This window comes from Pteropus alecto, unplaced genomic scaffold, assembly GCF_000325575.1.
Source record: "Pteropus alecto unplaced genomic scaffold, ASM32557v1 scaffold86, whole genome shotgun sequence".
Taxonomy (NCBI): Eukaryota; Metazoa; Chordata; class Mammalia; order Chiroptera; family Pteropodidae; genus Pteropus; species Pteropus alecto.
The window spans coordinates 16,043,213-16,063,657 of NW_006442109.1; the positions used below are offsets into that span (position 1 = coordinate 16,043,213).

Here is a 20,445-nt window from a genome sequence, read left to right on the forward strand (position 1 = left end):
AATATTAGAACTCATTCTCCCAGTTCTACACGTTACCATGCTCACAAGGAGTTGAAGAATGTAACTCTTTCAGATGGTGAGTTGGGGGTCACTAGAGTTAATTTTGACAAAAATCAAGAAAAATCATCTCTATTTCTTTCAGTTTCAGTTGGTATTACTTAGGAGCTGTCTTTGTCCTTCTGTGATGTTGAAGATATAGTTTAAAATACAAAGGGTTCAGAAAGAGACCACCATTAATGCTGCAGAACGATGCCTGGCATTCTTTGACTATACAATTATTTGCTAATTTTTCCCTTTTTCTTTCTTTCTTTTTTGTTTGTTTGTTTGTTCGTTTTGCTTGTTTTAAGAAAAAGAGATAGGAGGGAATGTGGTGGTGCTTGCAGAGCACTTTTGAAAAATGACATGATTTATACCACAGCATTTCTTTTAGAAACGGCTTCCAGACCAGCTTTTCCAGGGGCCCAGGGGCTCCTGGGACCCTCTGCTATTCTCAGTCCAGATTCCCTCTCTTGGTTCCAGGGAGAGCCTTTTCCCAAAATCCTTTTTCAGGATTTGCTCAGGGCATGGTTTCCCACCACTAGAACACCTCCATGAGCAAGGAGAACCAGGAGGCAATAGTGCTTTAAGACAAACCTGCAGAATGACAGCGATCACATATTTCTCTGTTCTCAGAACCCGCCAGTGCCTCTGCGAATACCTCATTTGGCACTCACATCAGCCTACTAGGTGGGTGTGATTACCCCAAGTTTTTAGAAGATGAAATCGATATTCAGAGAGCTTTGATGGCTTGCCCAAGGTCCCACAATCATAATTTAAATACGAATTTAACTTCAAAATACACATTTTCCTCTTTACACTATCCTGACTCACAGAGATTTATCCAACTGAGTTGCTTTGCTGTCTTGGGCATTTTTTTTTTTTTAAGTGTGAAAGTAAGGGCATAGGAGGTTTGGGCAAAGGGAGGGTGATTTTTTAAAGTAAAAATTATTTTTGTATTTTATAATCATGAAAATATCTTACTCTTTTCAGAAAGACGGTTAACTAGTTAAATTTCAGAATTTAAAAATACATACATACACACAATCTAATAGTTTGTAAATGCTTCTATGGACTGTACTGATTGAAAGCTCACTGTGTCCTAGCTTTGACTCTCACTCCTGAGTCTGATTCTGCTCTCTCTACCCCTTGTATGTGGTCATGGCTGAAACACAGAGACGACATCAGTAGAACAAAATATATGGCATTTATTAAACATAAGTGACATAGGTTATTATATCAAAGTAGAACATGCATGAACAAATTACTCATTCATTTAACAAATACACCAATCAATACTACAAACATGAAATGATTAAATTTCCATGACATAAAACATTCTTTTTCAGTTAATGTGAGAAAGAAAGAAAAAAAATCACAGGTCAAATAAATACAGTGATTTCAGCTGGCTCCATAAAGGCATAAGGCACAAATTAAACCGAGGGATTAGCATGTCAGAATGAAGCGTGTCTGCCCACATGAGGACCATCTCCAATGGTGGTTCCCACAACCCTATACACATCCTCGGCTCCGAGAGGAGACAGCACCTGCGTGCTGGGAATCCTTCCCTCCCAGGGTCAAGTTCCCCCAGGTGCCCCTGGTCCTGTGGACAGGCTTCTCTGTACCAGAGAAACACTGCTTCTAATACTTTTATGGGTAAACAAAGCTTTCATACAGTAACAAATGATCCTGGAGTGAATAGCATAAAATTTTAAATGAATGCCCTTTTCTCTCCCAATTGAAGTCTAGTAAAACAAAAAATAAATTGTGAGGGAATTCTGACAGGACTTCGGTGTCCACATGGAAAACTAACGATGGCCCAGTACAACAGGGCAGGCTGCCAGAGTGTCTGAAATATGACCTCGGAAACCTCCCTCCTGCCCTCCACCTCTGCCTCCGCTTTCCTTCATGTTTTAAGAAATGGATCAGAACCTCAGCAATTTCCATTCTGGTTCAACCTGTATATATGAAGAAGCAACAGTCACCATTTCCAGACTTTAAGCCACAGGGTTCCAGGGCCTTTGTCCATCTTTAAAAACTGCACATCTCTGATTGCTTAAGTCAGAGTTTTCTTCATGGTTAATTCCAGGACTCGTGCGTATGGGGCATAGTTCCTGGAAGGCATGGCGATTTCACGGGCCCGACCTGTTTGGCTGCGAAATGAGAAAAGGCAGTTTTGGAAGATGAAAACAAAATCTCCATGCTCTAGGGTAAGACAACTCTAAAAAAAAAATGGCTTTCAACACTTAAAAATAAACTGTAATAATGCAGTTGAATATTTCATTTAAATGTTGCAAAAGGGACCACTATTTTAGCAACTTTTAAAGGTTTAGCACGTGCTAGGCACCGATGATTCAGAAAAATATAAAACCTACATTGAAGGAACTCATAATTTGGTGGGAAAGATATGTACATAAATAATTTTAATACGATGTGTTGGGTACTATAAGGGACACACAGAGTTGTGCTGGATATTCTCCATTGCCGATTCAGATCTATTCCCCCCGATTCTCGACCTCACTCTACGCCCTGGGAGGCTGACCTGAAGGTCAGCATCATTAGGCCCCCTCACCCTTTAGCTTCCAGTTGGTTTTGACCAACTGGGACATGGTAGCAGGGGACGAGAAAACGAAAGGACAAATCGGTCAGGACATTTGTTCCCTCCCGGCCTGGCAGCAGCCTGTAGTTGGCGATGTTCCTCTAGCAAAGGCCACAGCCACAGCCTTCCCCTCTGTCTCTTCCGCCAGCTTTCTTCCCCTACCTCTTCAGGTCCAGGCTGGTAACAGAACAGCTCCCACTGCTGCTAGAGTACACAACTGTCCCGTGTTTATAGATCTTAAAGCTGCCCAAACCTTTGTAAATACTCCCTTTATTTAAGTTTATTCCATCTTCCCTTATTGCCAGGAGGAGAAATACAACAATTAACAAGCTATTGGAAAACTGAGGGCAGAATGAGTTAGCATCACTAGGAGGGCATCTGGAAATTCGAACAGGGAAGGTGAACCTGGAAGGATGCCTAGGCATCCTCAACTAGGCAAGGAGGACATGAGAATTCCAGGCACATAGGACAATATGTGCAAAGGCAAAGAAGTGTGAACACAAGGGCTGCAGGTGTGGAAAGGAGACATGTTTCATATGACTGGAGTAAGGAGTTCAAAATGGAAAGTGGTAGAAGACAACACTGGTGAAGGATGGTCCTGTGTCCCCTGCTGAGGAGTTCAGGAGGAGACGGGGAGCCACTAAAGGCTTTTAAGGGGGCAGTGGGTGGGAGATGATATGCTCATATCTTTATTCCATAAGATATGAGCATATCTTCCACTGAGGGCTGACTGCAGAGGGGTCAGTCTGGAGGCAGAAGGTTAGTTAGGACATTTTGCTGTTTTAGGAGGTGAGAGAGAGGTTGGGAGAATGTTAATTGTAGTAGTAACAAGTAAAGTAGCAAGTAGAGGTTAGGGAGATACTTGAGAATAAGAAATAATAGGATTTAGTGGCTAAGACAGAGGCGCATCCCACTATTTTTCCCCTCCTGGACACAATGCAACTGCATTCGGCCTCCCTTGTAATTTGGTGGGCCTTGCGACTAAAAGGGCAGAAATCATTTACAGTTGACTCTTGAAAAACGTGGGTTTGAACTGCGTGTGTCCACTTATTTGCAGATTTAAAAATCCATGAAATCTGTATACAGTGGACTCTCGCAGTTCAAATCCATGTTGTTCAAGGGTCAACTGTGTTTTCAGTCAGCAGCTGAGTATCCACGTATGTGGAGGGCTGACTTGTTATACTCAGATTTTCAACTGCATGGGGGTCGGTGTCCCTAACTCCCTCATTATTCACACGGTTGACTGTAAATCACTTCAGGTTTACCTTCTACAGAATTCTCTATGCTCCCTCTCTTCCCTTTCATGTGGAGGATACAGTGAGGAGCCAAGAGGACTTTGAAGCCCAGGAAAAGTCACTAAATGAAAGATTCCTGGGTTCCCAAAGGACTGTGTGGAGAGAGGCCCATGCCAACCTGCCTTGGACTGTGGTGTGAGAAGTCAATCTTTACTGCATTAAGCACTGAGATCTCTGGGTGGTTTGTTACAGCAGCTACATTTCTTATCCCAACTAAGGCAATGATCAATTGTGTGTATGAGATATAAGACTCAGCCTCTTTCCCCTAAGTTCCCATATCCAATCATTCACTGAGTGGTATAAAATCTACCTCCTTAAATACTGTTTTGTCATCTGTCTTCTCTGTTCCCTCAGCCACTGCTTTCATTCAGGCTCTCATAATTTATCTCTGAATATTGGAATAGTATACTCAATGGCCTCTCTGACTTCAGTGTTGGCAAATTTTTCCCCCTCCCTGAATCCATTATCCATTTTGCTGTCAAGGACTTCTTCCTAAAAAGACAATCAGAGCACATTACTGTTCTTAAAACTCCAAAGTCTCCCCATTGCTCCCTGGATGAAGTTCAGACTCCTCAGCATGGTCTGAAGGCCCTGCACCACCTCCTGTTATATCTCCTGTCTGGTCCTGCTAAGTAACACTCGGTTCTCATCACTTATCACACTGCTGCACACCTCTGCTGTTCTCATGCTGTCCCCTCCACATTAAATGCTTCCCTAATCAAAGAGATCTCATGAATTCCTGCTTATATTTCAAGACTCAAACCAAATATCACCTCCTATATGACAATTTCCCTGACTCTCTGCGCCTGCGATAGAAATAATTCTTCCTTTCCTTATGTACTCACAGTTTCCTTGAGCAGTGTTGCTCAATTTCCTGCTTTCCCAAGATTCACTTTTGCTAAACTTTTCCATCAGTAACACCTCCCATCAACCTGCAGTGATTTTTCAACTAAAGAATCGTAGGAGGAGAGCTTCTTAATAGGGTCTCTTGGAAGGCTGGGGGTAATTTTAAACTTCACACGTCTCTCCCCAAGAGATTCAACATGTCCTTTCCATGCTCTCCACCACGCCCTCCCCATATATACCTTGACAATGTTACACAGGCTTCTGACGCACTAGTGGAAGCATCTCATTGTACCCACTGGTCATGCATTTGTTTCCTCTGCTGGGTATAATTTCTTGAAGAGTGAAAACTATATCTCACTCATCTTCATGACCCCAGAAGCTCACTCAGGCCAGGCACAGAGCTCTCACTCCACATACGAATGACAAAGAAAACCAGCGGATGAGAGATTTCAATAAGTGGTCAGCGTGCCACCTGCCACACAGAGGAAGCCACAAGATCTGGCAACTCAGGGTGTCCTCAGTGACCTCACCAGGCAGTTTAGTAGAATGCCAGGAGCAGAAGCCAGATGGCAATTTCTGCCAACTACTGTGAAAATTCCATATAACAGAAATGGTCTCTGGTGACAATATCCTAAAAGCCAATAAAATGCAAAAATATTTATAAAGGTAGACCTTCTGGGTTTCAAAAACAGGCTCTCATATCCCAACCAAAACAGAGGTGAGGTATTTTATTTAGTTGATCACTAAGAAACAGCAAGGTTTCAAGAACACAAATAATTTCAATCACATAATTAAAATTCAACAATTTTCTTTAACACATTAAGGCTATTGTTAACATTTTATGAATCTGTAAAGTTCCTGTGGGAAACAATAGCAGAATCAGCAACTAAAGCTTTGACAAAAGCTACTTGTGTTCTGATTTCTACAACAGAAATTTGAAAATGTACACGTTTTAAAGTGCTTACTATGTGCTAGGCACTTATGACAACAGGGAATATTTTTCATTAAATTATACCTATTAAGACATAATTTATTAGTTTGCTGGAAACCAAGTTTCACTAGGGGCAGGAGAAAGAAGTCTCTTCTTTTATTTTTTGTTTTTCACTTTTCTCTATGAACTAGGTTAGCTGACCTGAAAATGCTCTCAATGGCTTTAATTAACAAGTCAAACCTTTCAAATTAAACTCTTCAGTCTTTTATTTAAAAAATCGGTGTTCAAAAGCCCCCGAAGTCACAGAGAGTAACTTCTCACCTCTTCCCCCTCTCCTTGCTCTATTAAGAGATCCTTGCTCTCTAGAAATTTGTGTAACACAGAGATTAGATGGAGGAGGGGAAGAATTTAAGGAGGCAGAGACATGGGACTGATTCGATTAGACATAGATAACACCAGTCTCAAGCAGGCTGGTGGCGGTGGGAATGGAAAGGTATGAAGCAAGCCATGAAGAAAAAAGAGAGCACTGTTGAGTGTATGCATCTAGGAACAAACTAAACATTCATGGCTCAAAGATGACTGCAGTATATTAAGCTTAGGTAACTGGGAAAGCGGTAGCAGCAAAACAAGAATACGAAAATGTGGCCATTGCCCGGGCGACGTTATACCTGTACCTCAATCACCTCGGCAAGCTTCTGAGGGAATTACTACCAAAATCTTGCTGTTCTATGTAAGGAAACTGAGATGCAAAGAAGTTAGAAATTTGCCCAGCGCTACAGATGTAGTAGCAAGAGGCAGATCCAAGACCCAAGCTCAGATCTAACTTCCAGTTAGTGTTCTTGACCATTACTAAGAGAAAAAGACTTTGGTGAAGAAAAAAAATGACTCACTCAGCTATAGATAGGGTGGGTATGAAGATCGAACAAGACACCAGCTGGGAGCGCACAGCAAGCAACCAGAAATGAGGACTTATATGCAAGAGAGAGGTTGAACAACAGGATGGCTCAGCCACAGGGAGGCAAGAAGTGAAGCCACAAGATAGGATACCATATTTGCAGAACTATTGTAACCAAGATAGAACCATGAGGAATTCCCAAGGTGAAATCTTAGAAGAAAAAAGGAGCCATCAAAGGAGATGGAGGACAGGCCAGGGAAGTTAAGAGAGAATCAGGAGAGGAAAGTCCCACAAGGGTAAGAAGCAGACATTCTTCTGCATAGGAAGAACTGTCAAATGCTACAGAAGGATGACTCCAGTCAACGAAGTGTGAGGCACTATTCTAAGTAAGTCCCAGGGAGACTGCAATTAGTGAAATGGATGAAAATCTCTGCCCACGTGGAGCTTACATTCTTGTGGGGGGAGAGAGAGAATAAACACAGAGAAATAAAACATTAAGCAAAAAGTGCTGCTTCCTAGTCCTTATTAAATAAATAAATCGTATTATAAAACAGATCAGCCGTCTAAGTCCCCACTTGGTATATACCTTTCGTTCATTCCGCTGACAACTGTTTATTGAGCATCAAGTAAATGATAGACCAGGGGATGGCAGCCTAGGGTCCTGTTCACAGGCAGAAACAGGGGAAAGGGGGTAGGGGAGATAATAAAAGGGACTTGATGGTGCTATAAGTAAAGCAAAGGCTGATTTCAATTTTTTTCAGCAGTACATAAAAATAGAGCGGCTCTAATAGTCAAATACTAGTAGCCATAACACAATGTTTTATAACTCTTGCAGGTAGGTATAAGGAGAAACGAGTGAGAGGTGCCAGGCTACCCTACAATGAGGCATTGTGCCTGGTGCCTGGAACATGCTAGGACCACTCTAATGTCTCAGCTGCCAGAGACCTCATCAGCCACTGAGGCTTCCTGTGTTTTACGCAGTATCTAAGAGGGTTTCAAACCACTGGTAGTTTAATTGAAGAGCTCAATGCATATGAAAGCCCTCTACATTTAATTAATCTATTAAGACATTTAATAAAATCACTAAAAACCACCAATAAAAATTAAGTTAATGAAACTGTCTTAGCACATTCAGATTCGTTTATATTCGATACAGTGTCTTATACATAAAATCAGTTTTTACTTAGTTAATAGTAATAATCGCTATTATTTATTAAGGACTTAACTTCAGTCTAGTTACTATGCTAAATACTTTATTTTCATGTGATCCTCATAGCAATCCTATGAGATTTGATACTGCCATCTTCATTCCCATTTTAAGGCTGAAATGACTGAGGCTTAAGAGAGATTAAGTAGCTTGCCCGAGTCTGTGCTCAACTGACAGCCGCTGGGCAGGGAACCCCAGTAGCCTGAGGTTCTCCAATTGGGCTACACAGCTGAGCTCTTTGTGGGAGAAGAACAGGGAGTATGAACAAAATTCTGCATCATTCAGGCTTAATTCAATACTTTCATTGATTTAAAACATTTTGGAGGAGGCCGTTGTAAAAATATTCTGGAAAACACCATGGAATCTTTTATTGGTTAGATGCAAGTTTAAAGTCCAGGTAAGATCCAAGAATTTTGTTAGAACATACACGATTTAGCATCTCTCTATGTACTGAGTATTTTCAAGCCACAAATATACCACACCAGGACTCAGAAGGCCTGCTTCTACTCCTGGCTGTGTGGCTTTCAGTCAATCACTTTCTCTCTCTGGGCCTCAATTTTGGTATTTCTAAAACATGGCAATTAAACTAAACCAGGGGGTTCCAATCTGTTTTGACCATAGAACTCTTTATTCAAACAAAATCTTACTTGGAATCCAACATATAAAACACATTAAAAGCTGAGTTTTTCTCAGATTCTTTTCATTGGTCGGGGGGATTCCCACAGGCCCGCTCCATGCTAACCTCCTTGTCCCCAGAGCCCTAGCACAGAGCACGGCAGTTCCGAGCAGCACAGGTGAAAAAGGACTGCCCCAAATTATCTCTAAAGATCCTGTGCTCCTCACCACAGGACTTGTATGGTGCCTGTCACATAGTAGGCACTTAATAAATATTTGTGAGGAAACGAATGAAATATTATTCTGCCTTTTCGGAAATACGGATACGTAGTTTTCATTTCCTCTGCTGATTGACCCAGGTAGTTAAAGTGCTAAGATGGATCCTGGGGGAAACCAAACGTTACAATTATGGAAAAGCTGCTTTTAGATACTGAAGTGGCTTCCAAGTTCACCGTGGCCATAAGTTAAGGGTCTGTCAGCACTTCCATTATGAAAACCGCTTTGTGGTTTCATAACTGTACCATAAAAGTTTGCTTTGGGCTATCCTTTGGCATACAAATTGAAAACGTTGTTTTAAGCCAAAATGTGGGAATTAGAAAACAAACAATTTATTGGTTTCAGACATAGTTTTGTACCCGTCCTAGCCAAACAAGATTTATTATGTGGGCAATTAGAGTGGACTAAGCCACTCGGTTCTTGAAAATCAAAAAAGGAGGGAAATAGCCAAACTATTTATATTTCAAAAGGAGTCCCTGGGCATGATCAATCATTTCTTTTGGCTATATTTTTATTATGTACTTTGTACTCCACATGGATGAGACCTGGAATCTACTTACATATTCTTTCCCCCCTTTTCTCTCTTTCTTTTTAAAAACATTTTCTATTCATCACACCAGAATGATGAAATTGCCTTGTTTTTACCAGAAAGCAAGCAATGTAAATGAGAACAATGTGACTTTGTAACTTTGGTTACCTAAATCACAAGCCACATGTCATCAGCATCCTTCTTACAAATTTGTTTTATGCCCTCTTTGGGCCAAGCATGGTTTTGAGCACCTAGAGATGGTGGGTTAGTTACTGGTTCACAGGCTCTAATCTTACGAGGCATGGGTGTGTGGAGTGAGGCATGGGTGTGTGGAGCAGTCCTAGCTCAGAAATGCAGCTGAACTAAGTAGGCTGTAGTCATCACATATCTGCTCATGACTGACGCAGATCATTTATGTATGTATCTGATCCAGCTCTTGACAATATCTGTTATGGTGCTGGGGAATAGATGAATTTTGTTCAAGATTTAGACTCTACCTCTTCTAGATTACTAAAGCACCTCGCAGGTCTCTCTCACACTGTTGTAAAATACTGCCAAATATCTGTCTCTCCTTCCAGACTGCACTCTGGGACAGGAACAAAATCTCATTCTTCTCCATATCATAACTGTGTAGCACAGAGAAGGTACTCAACAGATGTTTGCTGAATGAATGAATGAATGAGCAAATGAATGAATGAAGGAACAAATACATGCACTCACCGATAGGGCCAATCTCTCTCTGAAGTGGCTTCCCCAGACCTCTCGTTCGCTATCCCCCCGAATAATGGCCCTGCTCTCACAGAAACTGGTCAGACACTTCAGCAGCCACCACTTATCTTTGCAAAAATATTTTTGATAGAAAGAATGTAATGCTGGTAATAACAGCCCAGTAAAGTATTTTCTTATGTCAAAGAAGAATTTAAGTCAGAAAAACAGGAAATTCCCAAATACCTGGGTAGAAGATCACAGCCCACTCCAATCTCTCTGGTTTCTACTTCAGTCTTGGGTTGAGTTTCTGTTAAATAGTCTAACTTGCTTTGTAGTTCATTATTCTAGAGATAAAGAAAAAAGTACTTTTAGTAAATATGTTCCCCCACAAATATGAATAATATAATTTATACATATTATTAGATTTTCCCCCATGACATGGACATCTATCATAATGTATTTACTGAGCACCTCTTACACAGTAGGAATTGAAGAAATATATTGATTGAGTCCTTACAGATAGCGTTCTGTGCATGTACATACATATGTATCCAATTTTACATAAATGGAAACAAACAAAATATCCTAATCTATACATAAATCTGTTTTTCACTTAACAATTTGTTGTGAATACCTTTCCACATTTACTAGTTTTCTTTTTATGTCAACAAACTATTTTAATGGGTTCATAGCATTCCACTGTATAGATGTACATTATTTATTTAACTAGTCTCTTATTGATGGGCATTTAGATATTTAATACTTTTTTGCAATTATAAATAAGGTACAGCTCAACTTTTAATATTCCCTTATTAAACTATAAAATGAGTAAGTCTATTAATTTAATTTAGTGGAAAATACCTCTATAACTTAATAATTAGTATTTCATAGGTGTGGAAAATTCAGAATCTCAAACATATAAACTAGAACAAGCTCCTTGGGATTAAAATTAGCATTCTAAATAGTTTTTTTTTTCCAGGCCAGAGCCAAACATTACGTAGGTTGATGATTAGATGCTCAGGAATTTGCCCCATGGGAGAAATGAAGGACAAAGGAGCAAAAATGTTGAGGATATTGGAATGAAAACAGATGAAGTGATGGTGCCTGAAATTTAAGGGCAAAAACATATACAACAAAAATCATAAAGAGGTTAACAATGGTTATCTCTGTATATTGAGATTTTTAGATATTTTTTAAAGTTCTTCTACATATTTTTCTGTAATGCCAGACTAAATTTTCATAAGGCAATGACGATATCTGTCTTCCTGGCTATACTCTCAGAGCACGGCATGTAGGAGATGCAAGATAAATATTTATTAAATAAATAAATGTATAAATATTCTACAGTGACCATATTATTTGCAAAACTAGAAAAAGATTAAAGCATTTGTCTTTTCTTCTTTTTAAGTTGGAGCTGAAGCTGAGGCACTAAGCTAAGACATTATATAGCATATGAAGGTTAAAAAGTTCTATGGAAACAGAGGCTTATTTGTTTGAAAGAAAGAATGTGGGTTACAGCTCAGTAGCTCTTACTCTGAATGGGTGATACCAGGAGCAAAGCAGCAGCTCTAGTACAAACTTGTGCTCTGCAGGACGTAAAGGACTATGGGTTCTTTCTAATAAATAGGAAATGGTATAAAGGAAGAGAATGCATTCCAGATTCCCCAGCAGCTGACAAGCCATGAAGATCTATAGACTCTGAATCTATCACCTGATGCTCAGTATGGGAGAAAGGTGCTGGCTCACTGCCAGAGGTACATCAACATTCTTCTCTCTCTCTTTCTCTCTCTCTCTCTCTCTCGGGTACATCAACATTCTTCTCTCTCTCTCTCTCTCTCTCTCTCTCTCTCTCTCTCTCGCACACGCACACGCACACGCACACGCACACGCACACGCACACGCACACACTTTCCCTGGTAATATCTGGGCTCCTCCATTCATAAGGAAAGAGAAAGGCAGAAGAGGCCTGCCATTTACGAATTCCAGCAATCCCATCTTTGTGCAGATTTTAATCACTAGGATTTCACAGAATGCTGGGGCTAGTATCTATGGTTAAGGGGCATAAAAGACAAGGTTAGCAAATATGACCCAAATGGAATACGGTGAATAGTGGACAGGTAGCCCCAAATCCTTTGTTCTATTTCTTAGGAACTCAATATATGCACATAAGGTACTCACTGAAGTACTGAACCTAAAAATTTATACCAATATAATGCAATCAGTAAAAAAAAAATAGTATCTACTATGTATCAGATAGTACATAAAAGTAGGTAAGGGATGGTAGTTAGGAGTTAAAAGAAATAGGGCATGATTTGCAACCCTTGAGAAGCTCTGTCTCATAGGGATACAGACAACTAAGCAGAAAATAACAGAACAAAGTGATAAGTCCATGTCAGAGGGATCCACAGAAAATTAAACGGAATTCAGAAGCGATGTCTAACTCGAGTTAAGAAGAACTGAATTCTAAGTGAAGATTTCCTGAAGTTAGGCAATGGAAACAAAGTAAAAGAAACAATGGAGATGAGAATTCCAGAATTGTGGAAAGATACCAGGTTAAGAAAGTCACCTTACTGCAGGATACAGGTGTACAGGAATTAGTTATGAAGGGCTATGTATGCCATTACAAATGCCTTACATAAGACCAAGGTCAACACTGCATTTTACTTCCATCATTTGGGCTCCCATGTAAAAATTGTATTGAAAGAAAATAGAACTACAGGTAAGAAGATCAGTCAAAGAGGTCATTAAAATTTTCCAGTTAAGAGTGAGAGCTGCACTTCTAGTATAGAGGAATAAGAGCTTAACAAACGAATCCTCTTGCAAAGAATAACTATAAACTCTGAACAAAGACAAAAACACTACCAAGGTCTCTAAAGATTTTACAAGGACAGGCAAGTTTTAGAGGGGAGGTAAAACCTGGGGCAAGTGACAAGCATAGAATGGCTTCACTGTGATTCATTCATTTGTTTCTTCTTGCAGCTTTGCCTGAGAGCAGTACAATCATGGCAGCACAGATATAGTAAAAATTCAATAGAAAGATCATCTTTCTATTAGAATACACCAGGAGAAAGAGTACAAGATAATCAGGGCTACCAAGAGTAAGGAGGAGCCAAAAGGAAAAGCTAGAAGCCCTAAATTCTGCATATAGACTCAGCTCATCTCTGGCAGACCCCTGCACCATGCATGTGTGGGGCAAAATGAAAGAAGTTTTCAGCCAAGGCTCAAAGAACGGAACTGAGATCTGAGTCATCATCCACTACGAGCATAGGAGAGCATAGTTGGGTCTAACCAAATTCATTACTTTCTAAAACAAAACCTCATGCTCCTCAGAACAATAAAACAGAATCCCAAGTCTCTACAACAAAACATTTACAATGTCCAGACTGCAATCCAAAATTACTTGACACAGAAGAGTTAGGAAACTGTGACCCATTCCCAAGGGAAAAGAGAATCAATAGATGCCAATCCTGAGATGACTCAGATGTTGTAATTTTCAGACAAGGATTTTAAGGCAGTCATTATAACTATGCTCAATGAGGTAAAAAAAAAAAAAAAAAAAAAATTACATGTAATTGATGAAGTAGTTTTTTTAAATCATCAGAAATAGAAAATATAAAAAAGAATCAATGGAAATATTAGAATAGAAAAAATACAATGCCTGAAATTATTTTTAAAAATTGCTAGGTTGATTTTAGAATGGAGATGACAAAGAAAGTCAGTAAACTTTAAGATACATTAATAGAAATCATTTAATCAAAATAAGATAAAGAAAAGGTTGAAAATAATAAATGGAACTTCATAGACCTGAGGGACAATTTCTAAAAGTCTAACATAGGGATACTGGAATCACAGAAGAAGAGAGAGAAACTAAAACAGAAAAAATACTTAAAGAAATACTAGCTGAAAATAACCCAAATTTTGGTAAAAGATATAAACTTACAAATTCAAGAAGTTTAGTAAATCCCAAAGAGGATAAATTCAAAGAGATACACACCTTGTATAGGTGAACAATCATTTGAATTACCACAGATGTCTCATCAAAACCCATGGAAGCCAGAAGACAGTGAGTACTAAGAGAAATTATCAACTTAGAGCTGTATATGTTTCAGTAATAATGGTGAAATAAAGACCTTACTTTAAAATAAGAGAAACTAAGTGGATTTGTCACCATCTGACCTGCCCTACATGAAATGTTAAATAAAAGTTCTCCAGTTGGAAGAGAGATGATTTCAGAGAGAAACTCAAATTTGGGGGAATGCACAAAGAGTATCAAAAATAGGTAATATATGAGTAAATATAAAAGATTATGTTGTCTTTTTTTTCCCCCCAAAGAAAACCATGTTTCATATTTGGCATATTTCCTCTTGAGTTTTTATTATTCCCCATTCTCTTATGTATAATTGGATTATACTACAAACACTTTTGTGCTTTGTTCTTTTCATTTATAAGCATTTCCTACTGTTAACATTTTAATAGCTGCTTATATGTTCTCTTAATTTATTTAAAATACACATGATTTTTAAAGCAAAAATTCTAACAAGGTATTGCGGGTTTATAATGTATGTAGATACAATATATATGATAACCATAACAGCAAGGAGAGGGATAAGCGAATCTACATCATTACAAGATTTCTACATTTTACATGAAGTGATACAATATTACTTCCAAGTAGACTGTGAAAAGTTAATAATGTCTATTGTAATACCATGAGCAACCACTATTAAAGACCCACGGCAAATGTCAATTGATAAATTAAAATGGAATTCTAAAAAAAATACTGAAATAATCCAAAGGAAAGGAGGACCAAAATAAATAAGCAAAACAAACAAAACAGATCAGAGGGAATAAATAGATAATAATAAAATAGTAGACCTAAATCCAACCATATCAATAATAATTAAATGTCAATAATCTATATGATCCAAATAAAAGACAAAGACTATCAGAATGTATAAAAAAAAGGAAGACCCAACTATATATTGTTTATAAAAGATGCACTTTAAACACAGAGGCATGGATCAGTTGAAATAAGTGGACGGAAAACACATAACATATAAACAGCAAAAATAAAAGGGCAGAAATCAATATTAATATTAGTATTAATATCAGATAAAATAGACTTCGAGACAGAGTATGAATAAAGGTAGTGATCAAATTTCATAGTAATGAATAGGTCAATTCATCACTAAAATATAACAATCAAAAATGTGTACGTACCTAATAACAGAGCTTCAAATTATATGACATCAAAAACAACAAAATTAAAGAAAGAAATATATGGTCTGAAACCAAAATAAGGGATTTAGTACTCATCTTGTTGCAATTGATAGAACAATTATACGAAAACCAAGAAAAACCTAAATAATCTAAACAATATTAGCAACCACCTAAATCTAATTGAAATTTAAAAAACACATACAAAAAAAGCAGGATACATATTCTTATCACAGTATTTAACCAAGATAAGCCATATGCTGAGCCATAAAACAAGTCTCAATAAATTTAAAAGAATTAAAACTGCATAAAGTACATTCTCTGACTGTAACAATTAAATTAGAAATCAAAAACAATAAGATATCTAAACAATCCTCGAATATTTGTAAGTTAAACAATATACTTCTAAATAATCCATAATTCAAAGAAGACTCTCAAAGGAAATTAGGAACTATTTTGAACTGGATAATAATGATAATACATCATATCAAAGCTTGTGGGATATAGCTGAAGCAGAACTTAGAAGGACATTTATGGCTTTAAAGGTTCATATTAAATAAGAAAATCTAAAATCAATGACCTAAGGTCTACTTTAAGAACCTAGAAAAAGAAGAGCAAAGTAATACTGATATAATTAGAAGGAAAAGAATAATGAATATCAGAGCAAAACTCAATAAAATAGAAAACAGACAATAGAGAAAAATCAATAAAGCCAAAAGCCATTTTAATTTTTTAAAAATCAACAAAATTGATAACCTCCTAGCTAGACTGATCAAAGAAGAGGAGGGGGAAGGAAGGGAGGGGGGACAAATTATCAAATTCAATATCAAGAATACTAAAAGGAAACAATTAGGTATCTATGAGGGGGAAAAAACATCAATCCTTACTTCACACAAAAACAAAAACAAAGATTAACTCCAAATGGATCATACATCTAAATTAAAAGGCAAAAATTATAAAATTTTTAGAGGAAATCATAGGAGAAAATCTCTGTGACCCTGTAGTAGGCAAACATTTCTTAGGAAACAAAAAGCATAAATCATAAAAGAAAAATTGATAAATTAAACTTTATCAAAAATAAAACCCAAAATATTTTCAAAATATATCCAGAAAGTGAGAAAGCAAATGGAATGAAAGAAAATGGTTACAATACACACATCTGACAAAAAAAAAAAAAAACTGGTATCCAGATATATATAAAGAATTCCTACAACTCAATAAAGAAACTAAAAACTTAATAAAATAATGGGTAAAATATTTGAACAGACACTTCAAAAAATAAGATATATAAATGGCCAATAAATATCTAAAAAGATGCTCAACATCACTAGTGACCACCAAATGCAAATAAAAATCACAATGAGATATCACCACACATCCTTTAAAATGGCTAAATTAAAAAGACTGACAATATTAAGTCAGGGTGAGGATGTGGAGAAACTGGAACACTCAAACTGCTGGTTGGAATGTAAAATACTACAACTCCTTTAACAAACTGTTTTTGACAGTTTCTTTAAAAGTTAAACCTATTTCTACCATACAACCCAGCTATTCCGCTGCTAGGAATTTACACAAGAGAAATGAAAACATATGTCCACATAATGACTTGCACTATAATGTTCATAGCAGCTTTATCCACAATAGCCCCAAACTGGAAACAACTCAAATGTATATCAAGAAGCAAATAGATAAATAAATTGTGATATAGTCATACAATAGAATACCACTCTGCAATACCAAGGAGTGCTAAGTATATCTGAAAACATTATGCTGTGTGAAAGAATTCATACAATAGAATACCACTCTGCAACACCAAGGAGTGCATACAACATAAGTATATCTGAAAACATTATGCTGTGTGAAAGAAGCTAGACACAAATGAGTACATACTATATGATTCCATTTATATAAAAGGCAAACAGGGATGCAGTGACAAAAAGTAATAAAAGTAACCCCTCTCCCTTGAAAAGAAAGTGGTTACGTGGGGGTGAATGGAGAGAAGGACTGCCAAAGGACAGAGCGTCTTTGGGGAGAGATGGAAATGCTCTGTATCTCGATTGTGATGGTATTTCACAGGTATATAAAACTGTCAAAGCTCATTAAGTCACGCACTTTATTGAGGTATAATCGACACATATTAGTTTCAGATGTACAACATAATGATTTGCTGTTTGTATATACCGCTAAATGATCATCACAATAAGTCTGGGTAACATCCATCACTATGCACTTTGAATAGATACAGTTTATTTATGTAAATGAATATACAACAAGATTGACAAGAAGAAAAAAAAAAGATAGTGTACAGGGGTAGTACAAGCAAAATTAGAGAGGGAGGGACAGATTTAAGAAATACTTAAAAAATAAAATGGACAAGACTTGATACAGGAAAACAAGGACTCTGTGTTCTCAATCTTGCAGAATATGACTAATGTAGACCAACAAAGAGTAGCTCAGACTACCGCCTGGCCTATGCTCTGTAAGATGGCTTCTAGGATTGAGAATCAGGTTCTAAGGGTTTTCCTGCTTTCAAATACCACCACCTTGTGTCTAGATGTGAAATGCATACCACCAGGTGGCTTGGAGGTTGTGTGCCTTTCAAGAAGGAAGGAGCAGGTATAGCACCTTTTGGTGTTTTTTGGAAATTATGTCACAGATGAATGGCAGCCACCTCCTCTCCAAACTTGTTCAGGTCCAGGGGAGCAAGCAGCAGAGCTGCAGCACATGCACTAAACAAGAATGTGTGTCCAATAAAGTGTGTATCTGGAGCCCTGGTGCCTGGCACTGCTGCTCCAGTATTACACAGGAAAATTAATAATAGTACCAGGAATGCACGACAGACACATGGAGATATATGGACCACACAATACACATTAAGGGTAGGATGGACAAAACCATGTATATGAGTCCTTTCCTCTTACTCTTAAATGTAGCTGTACATATAGCATTTTCAGCAAAGAAAAATAAAATGGAATCTGTTCAGTTTCATAAAGCTCATCATCTTATGAAGATACATGCTTGTCATCTTATTTTAATAACATTTTCTATATCAAAAATAAGAGATGGGATACTTCTTCAAAAGGTGAGTAAATAAAAGAATGTTTGAAAACAGAAAAAAGAATGAGCATATTTTTGTGTCAAGAAGATTTTGAATAGGTTGATGAAAATACAGTCTGATGGGGCCAGGCTAGACAAACTTTTAGGAATCTGAGAGCGGGGAGGATTGCAAAATCAAATGAATTTAAGCATAAGAAAGTACAAATGATGAATTTAGGGACCTAAATAATCCATATTTCTTCCCATTAAAAGAAACGGGGAGAAGGCAGAAGAAGAAATATATATCAATGACAGTGAAAGAAGTCCCTGGCACCTAGACAACTGAAGAAACAGTAAACACATGGCATTTCCTGAGAGCCGTGTACTTTTCTAATCACTTGGTATACACTAACTGAATCCTCATCACAACCCTATGGAGAGGATACCATTTTAAAGAGAGGACTCCTTTTTACAGATGAGCAAACTAAGACACAAAGCAGTCAGGTAATTTGCTCAAGATCACATAACTAGTAAATGGCAGAACTTAGATTTGAACTCATGACAGTCTGGCTCCAGAGTCATAATTGGGCCCTTAAAAAAAAAAGTAGCTACTTCATTAATAAGATAGGATATAGATTTGTCCAGTAAAACTTTTCAGAGAGATCTGAAATACCATCATTAGCATCATTGTGGTTTAAGGCAGGGATGGAAAGTCCTAGTATAAAAATTACTGGTATTAGAACAGGTCAACATAATAGAAATCTTTGGTGGCCAACAGAACCCTGTATTGTAAAGCAGTATAATGATATAAATTTGGAAAACGTCAGTGTGACCTCATAATCTTAAAAAGATATTTTCTCCAATTCTGTCACTACTAAAATTGGCTTAACAGTAGGCACAGCACGTCAGCCCACCACCTATTCTCATGCCCAGATAGTCTTCAATATAGTTCTTCACTAAAATGAGGCAGGGCTCCTTGGAGACAAGCCAATATCAGATCTTGGGACAGCACAGAAATGAGGATAGGACTTAAACACCTTGTTGTTGTCTACCTGAGCAAAGAACTTAAGGTAGAAGAACTCTACCCAGCTGAGTTGTGACAATTTGAGCATCAAAACTGGAGGAGGAGGAGGAGGAGGAGGAGGAGGGAGGAGGAGGAGGAGGAGGAGGAGGAAATAATTACTACAGAAACAAGGTGAGTCTAAGAAATGTCTTGTGTTCATTATGTCGTTCAAAAAGAAAGTTAATATAAAGTATACAAAAAGATAGTTTTAATAGGAAAAAAGGATGATTATAATAAGATATGTTACAACTTATATGGATTTTTAAAACTAGGAAGCCTTTATATATAAGGCAATGTAGTTTCTTTTACAGAGTATTAATTATATGTGTGTTTATAAAATGTGTTAAGTAGGAAAGAATAACAAAAGGAGTTGTAAGTCAGGTCATCCTGGGACTTCAGGGCCCACAGAAGGTGTCATACAACAGCCAAGTAGAAAGACAGGCACTAGTGGTCACACACAGTTAGCAAGGAAACAACAGTCAGCAGTTTGTAACATGATAACCAGTCGCATAGCCTAAACAGAGAAACCAAATATCCAAACTCAGTTTTATTTCCTAGGATGTGAAATCTTTACATGGTCTAACTAAGAATGCTGAAATATTAATAAAGAATGCATACATTTTTATAATGCTAAAGTCCAGGTCAATATATCACAATGATAAGGAGTCCTAAGTTTCAAACACCCTGAAGCCACCCAAGAATCAGTGGGTACCCTACCCACGTCCTCTAACCTTAGCTCTTCAGGACAAAGAATTCTGTCTCCTTTGGATCTGAAAGATCATTACACCTGTCTGGAAAGCGCCAAAATGATGTTAAGTCTAAGAAAACTCTGAGATAAGTAAAACAATAGCCTTTGGAAGATACAAACGACAAGAGCAGAAACAATGAAGAAATAAATTAGACTCCTGATATTTAATATTTTAGAATCGGTTAAAGTTTAAATATATAATAAGTTACATAATGACCTCTTGTATATGTTTTGTCTGATGGTTAAAGTGGATGTGTGAAGTGGTCAAAAGGAATTAGCCAGACTAACTTTGTAGTGGAATTTAAATAGTTTAAGGGAATTTAATCTGTCAAATTTATAATCAATGTTTAAATGTTCAAGAAAACACTGTTTTTCAAAGTTCTGCTTATTATATATACTCAGTAGACACTGCTGGTCCCACCCATATCCTCTGGACACTCACCA

At 37.6% G+C, this 20,445-nt stretch overlaps 1 protein-coding gene across 1 annotated transcript in view; it reads right to left on the minus strand.

Moving 5' to 3' along the window:
- Positions 1-1,222: 1,222 nt before the first annotated feature.
- Positions 1,223-20,445, minus strand: part of MYZAP (myocardial zonula adherens protein) — an 87,421-nt gene continuing 68,198 nt past the window's right edge. The window contains exons 12-13 of the mRNA XM_006920326.3: positions 10,181-10,281; positions 1,223-2,189 (exon numbers count right to left, since the gene is read on the minus strand). Of these exons, the coding sequence (XP_006920388.1) occupies positions 2,093-2,189; positions 10,181-10,281 (198 nt within the window). The 3' untranslated portion in view covers positions 1,223-2,092. The remainder of the gene's footprint in view (positions 2,190-10,180; positions 10,282-20,445) is intronic.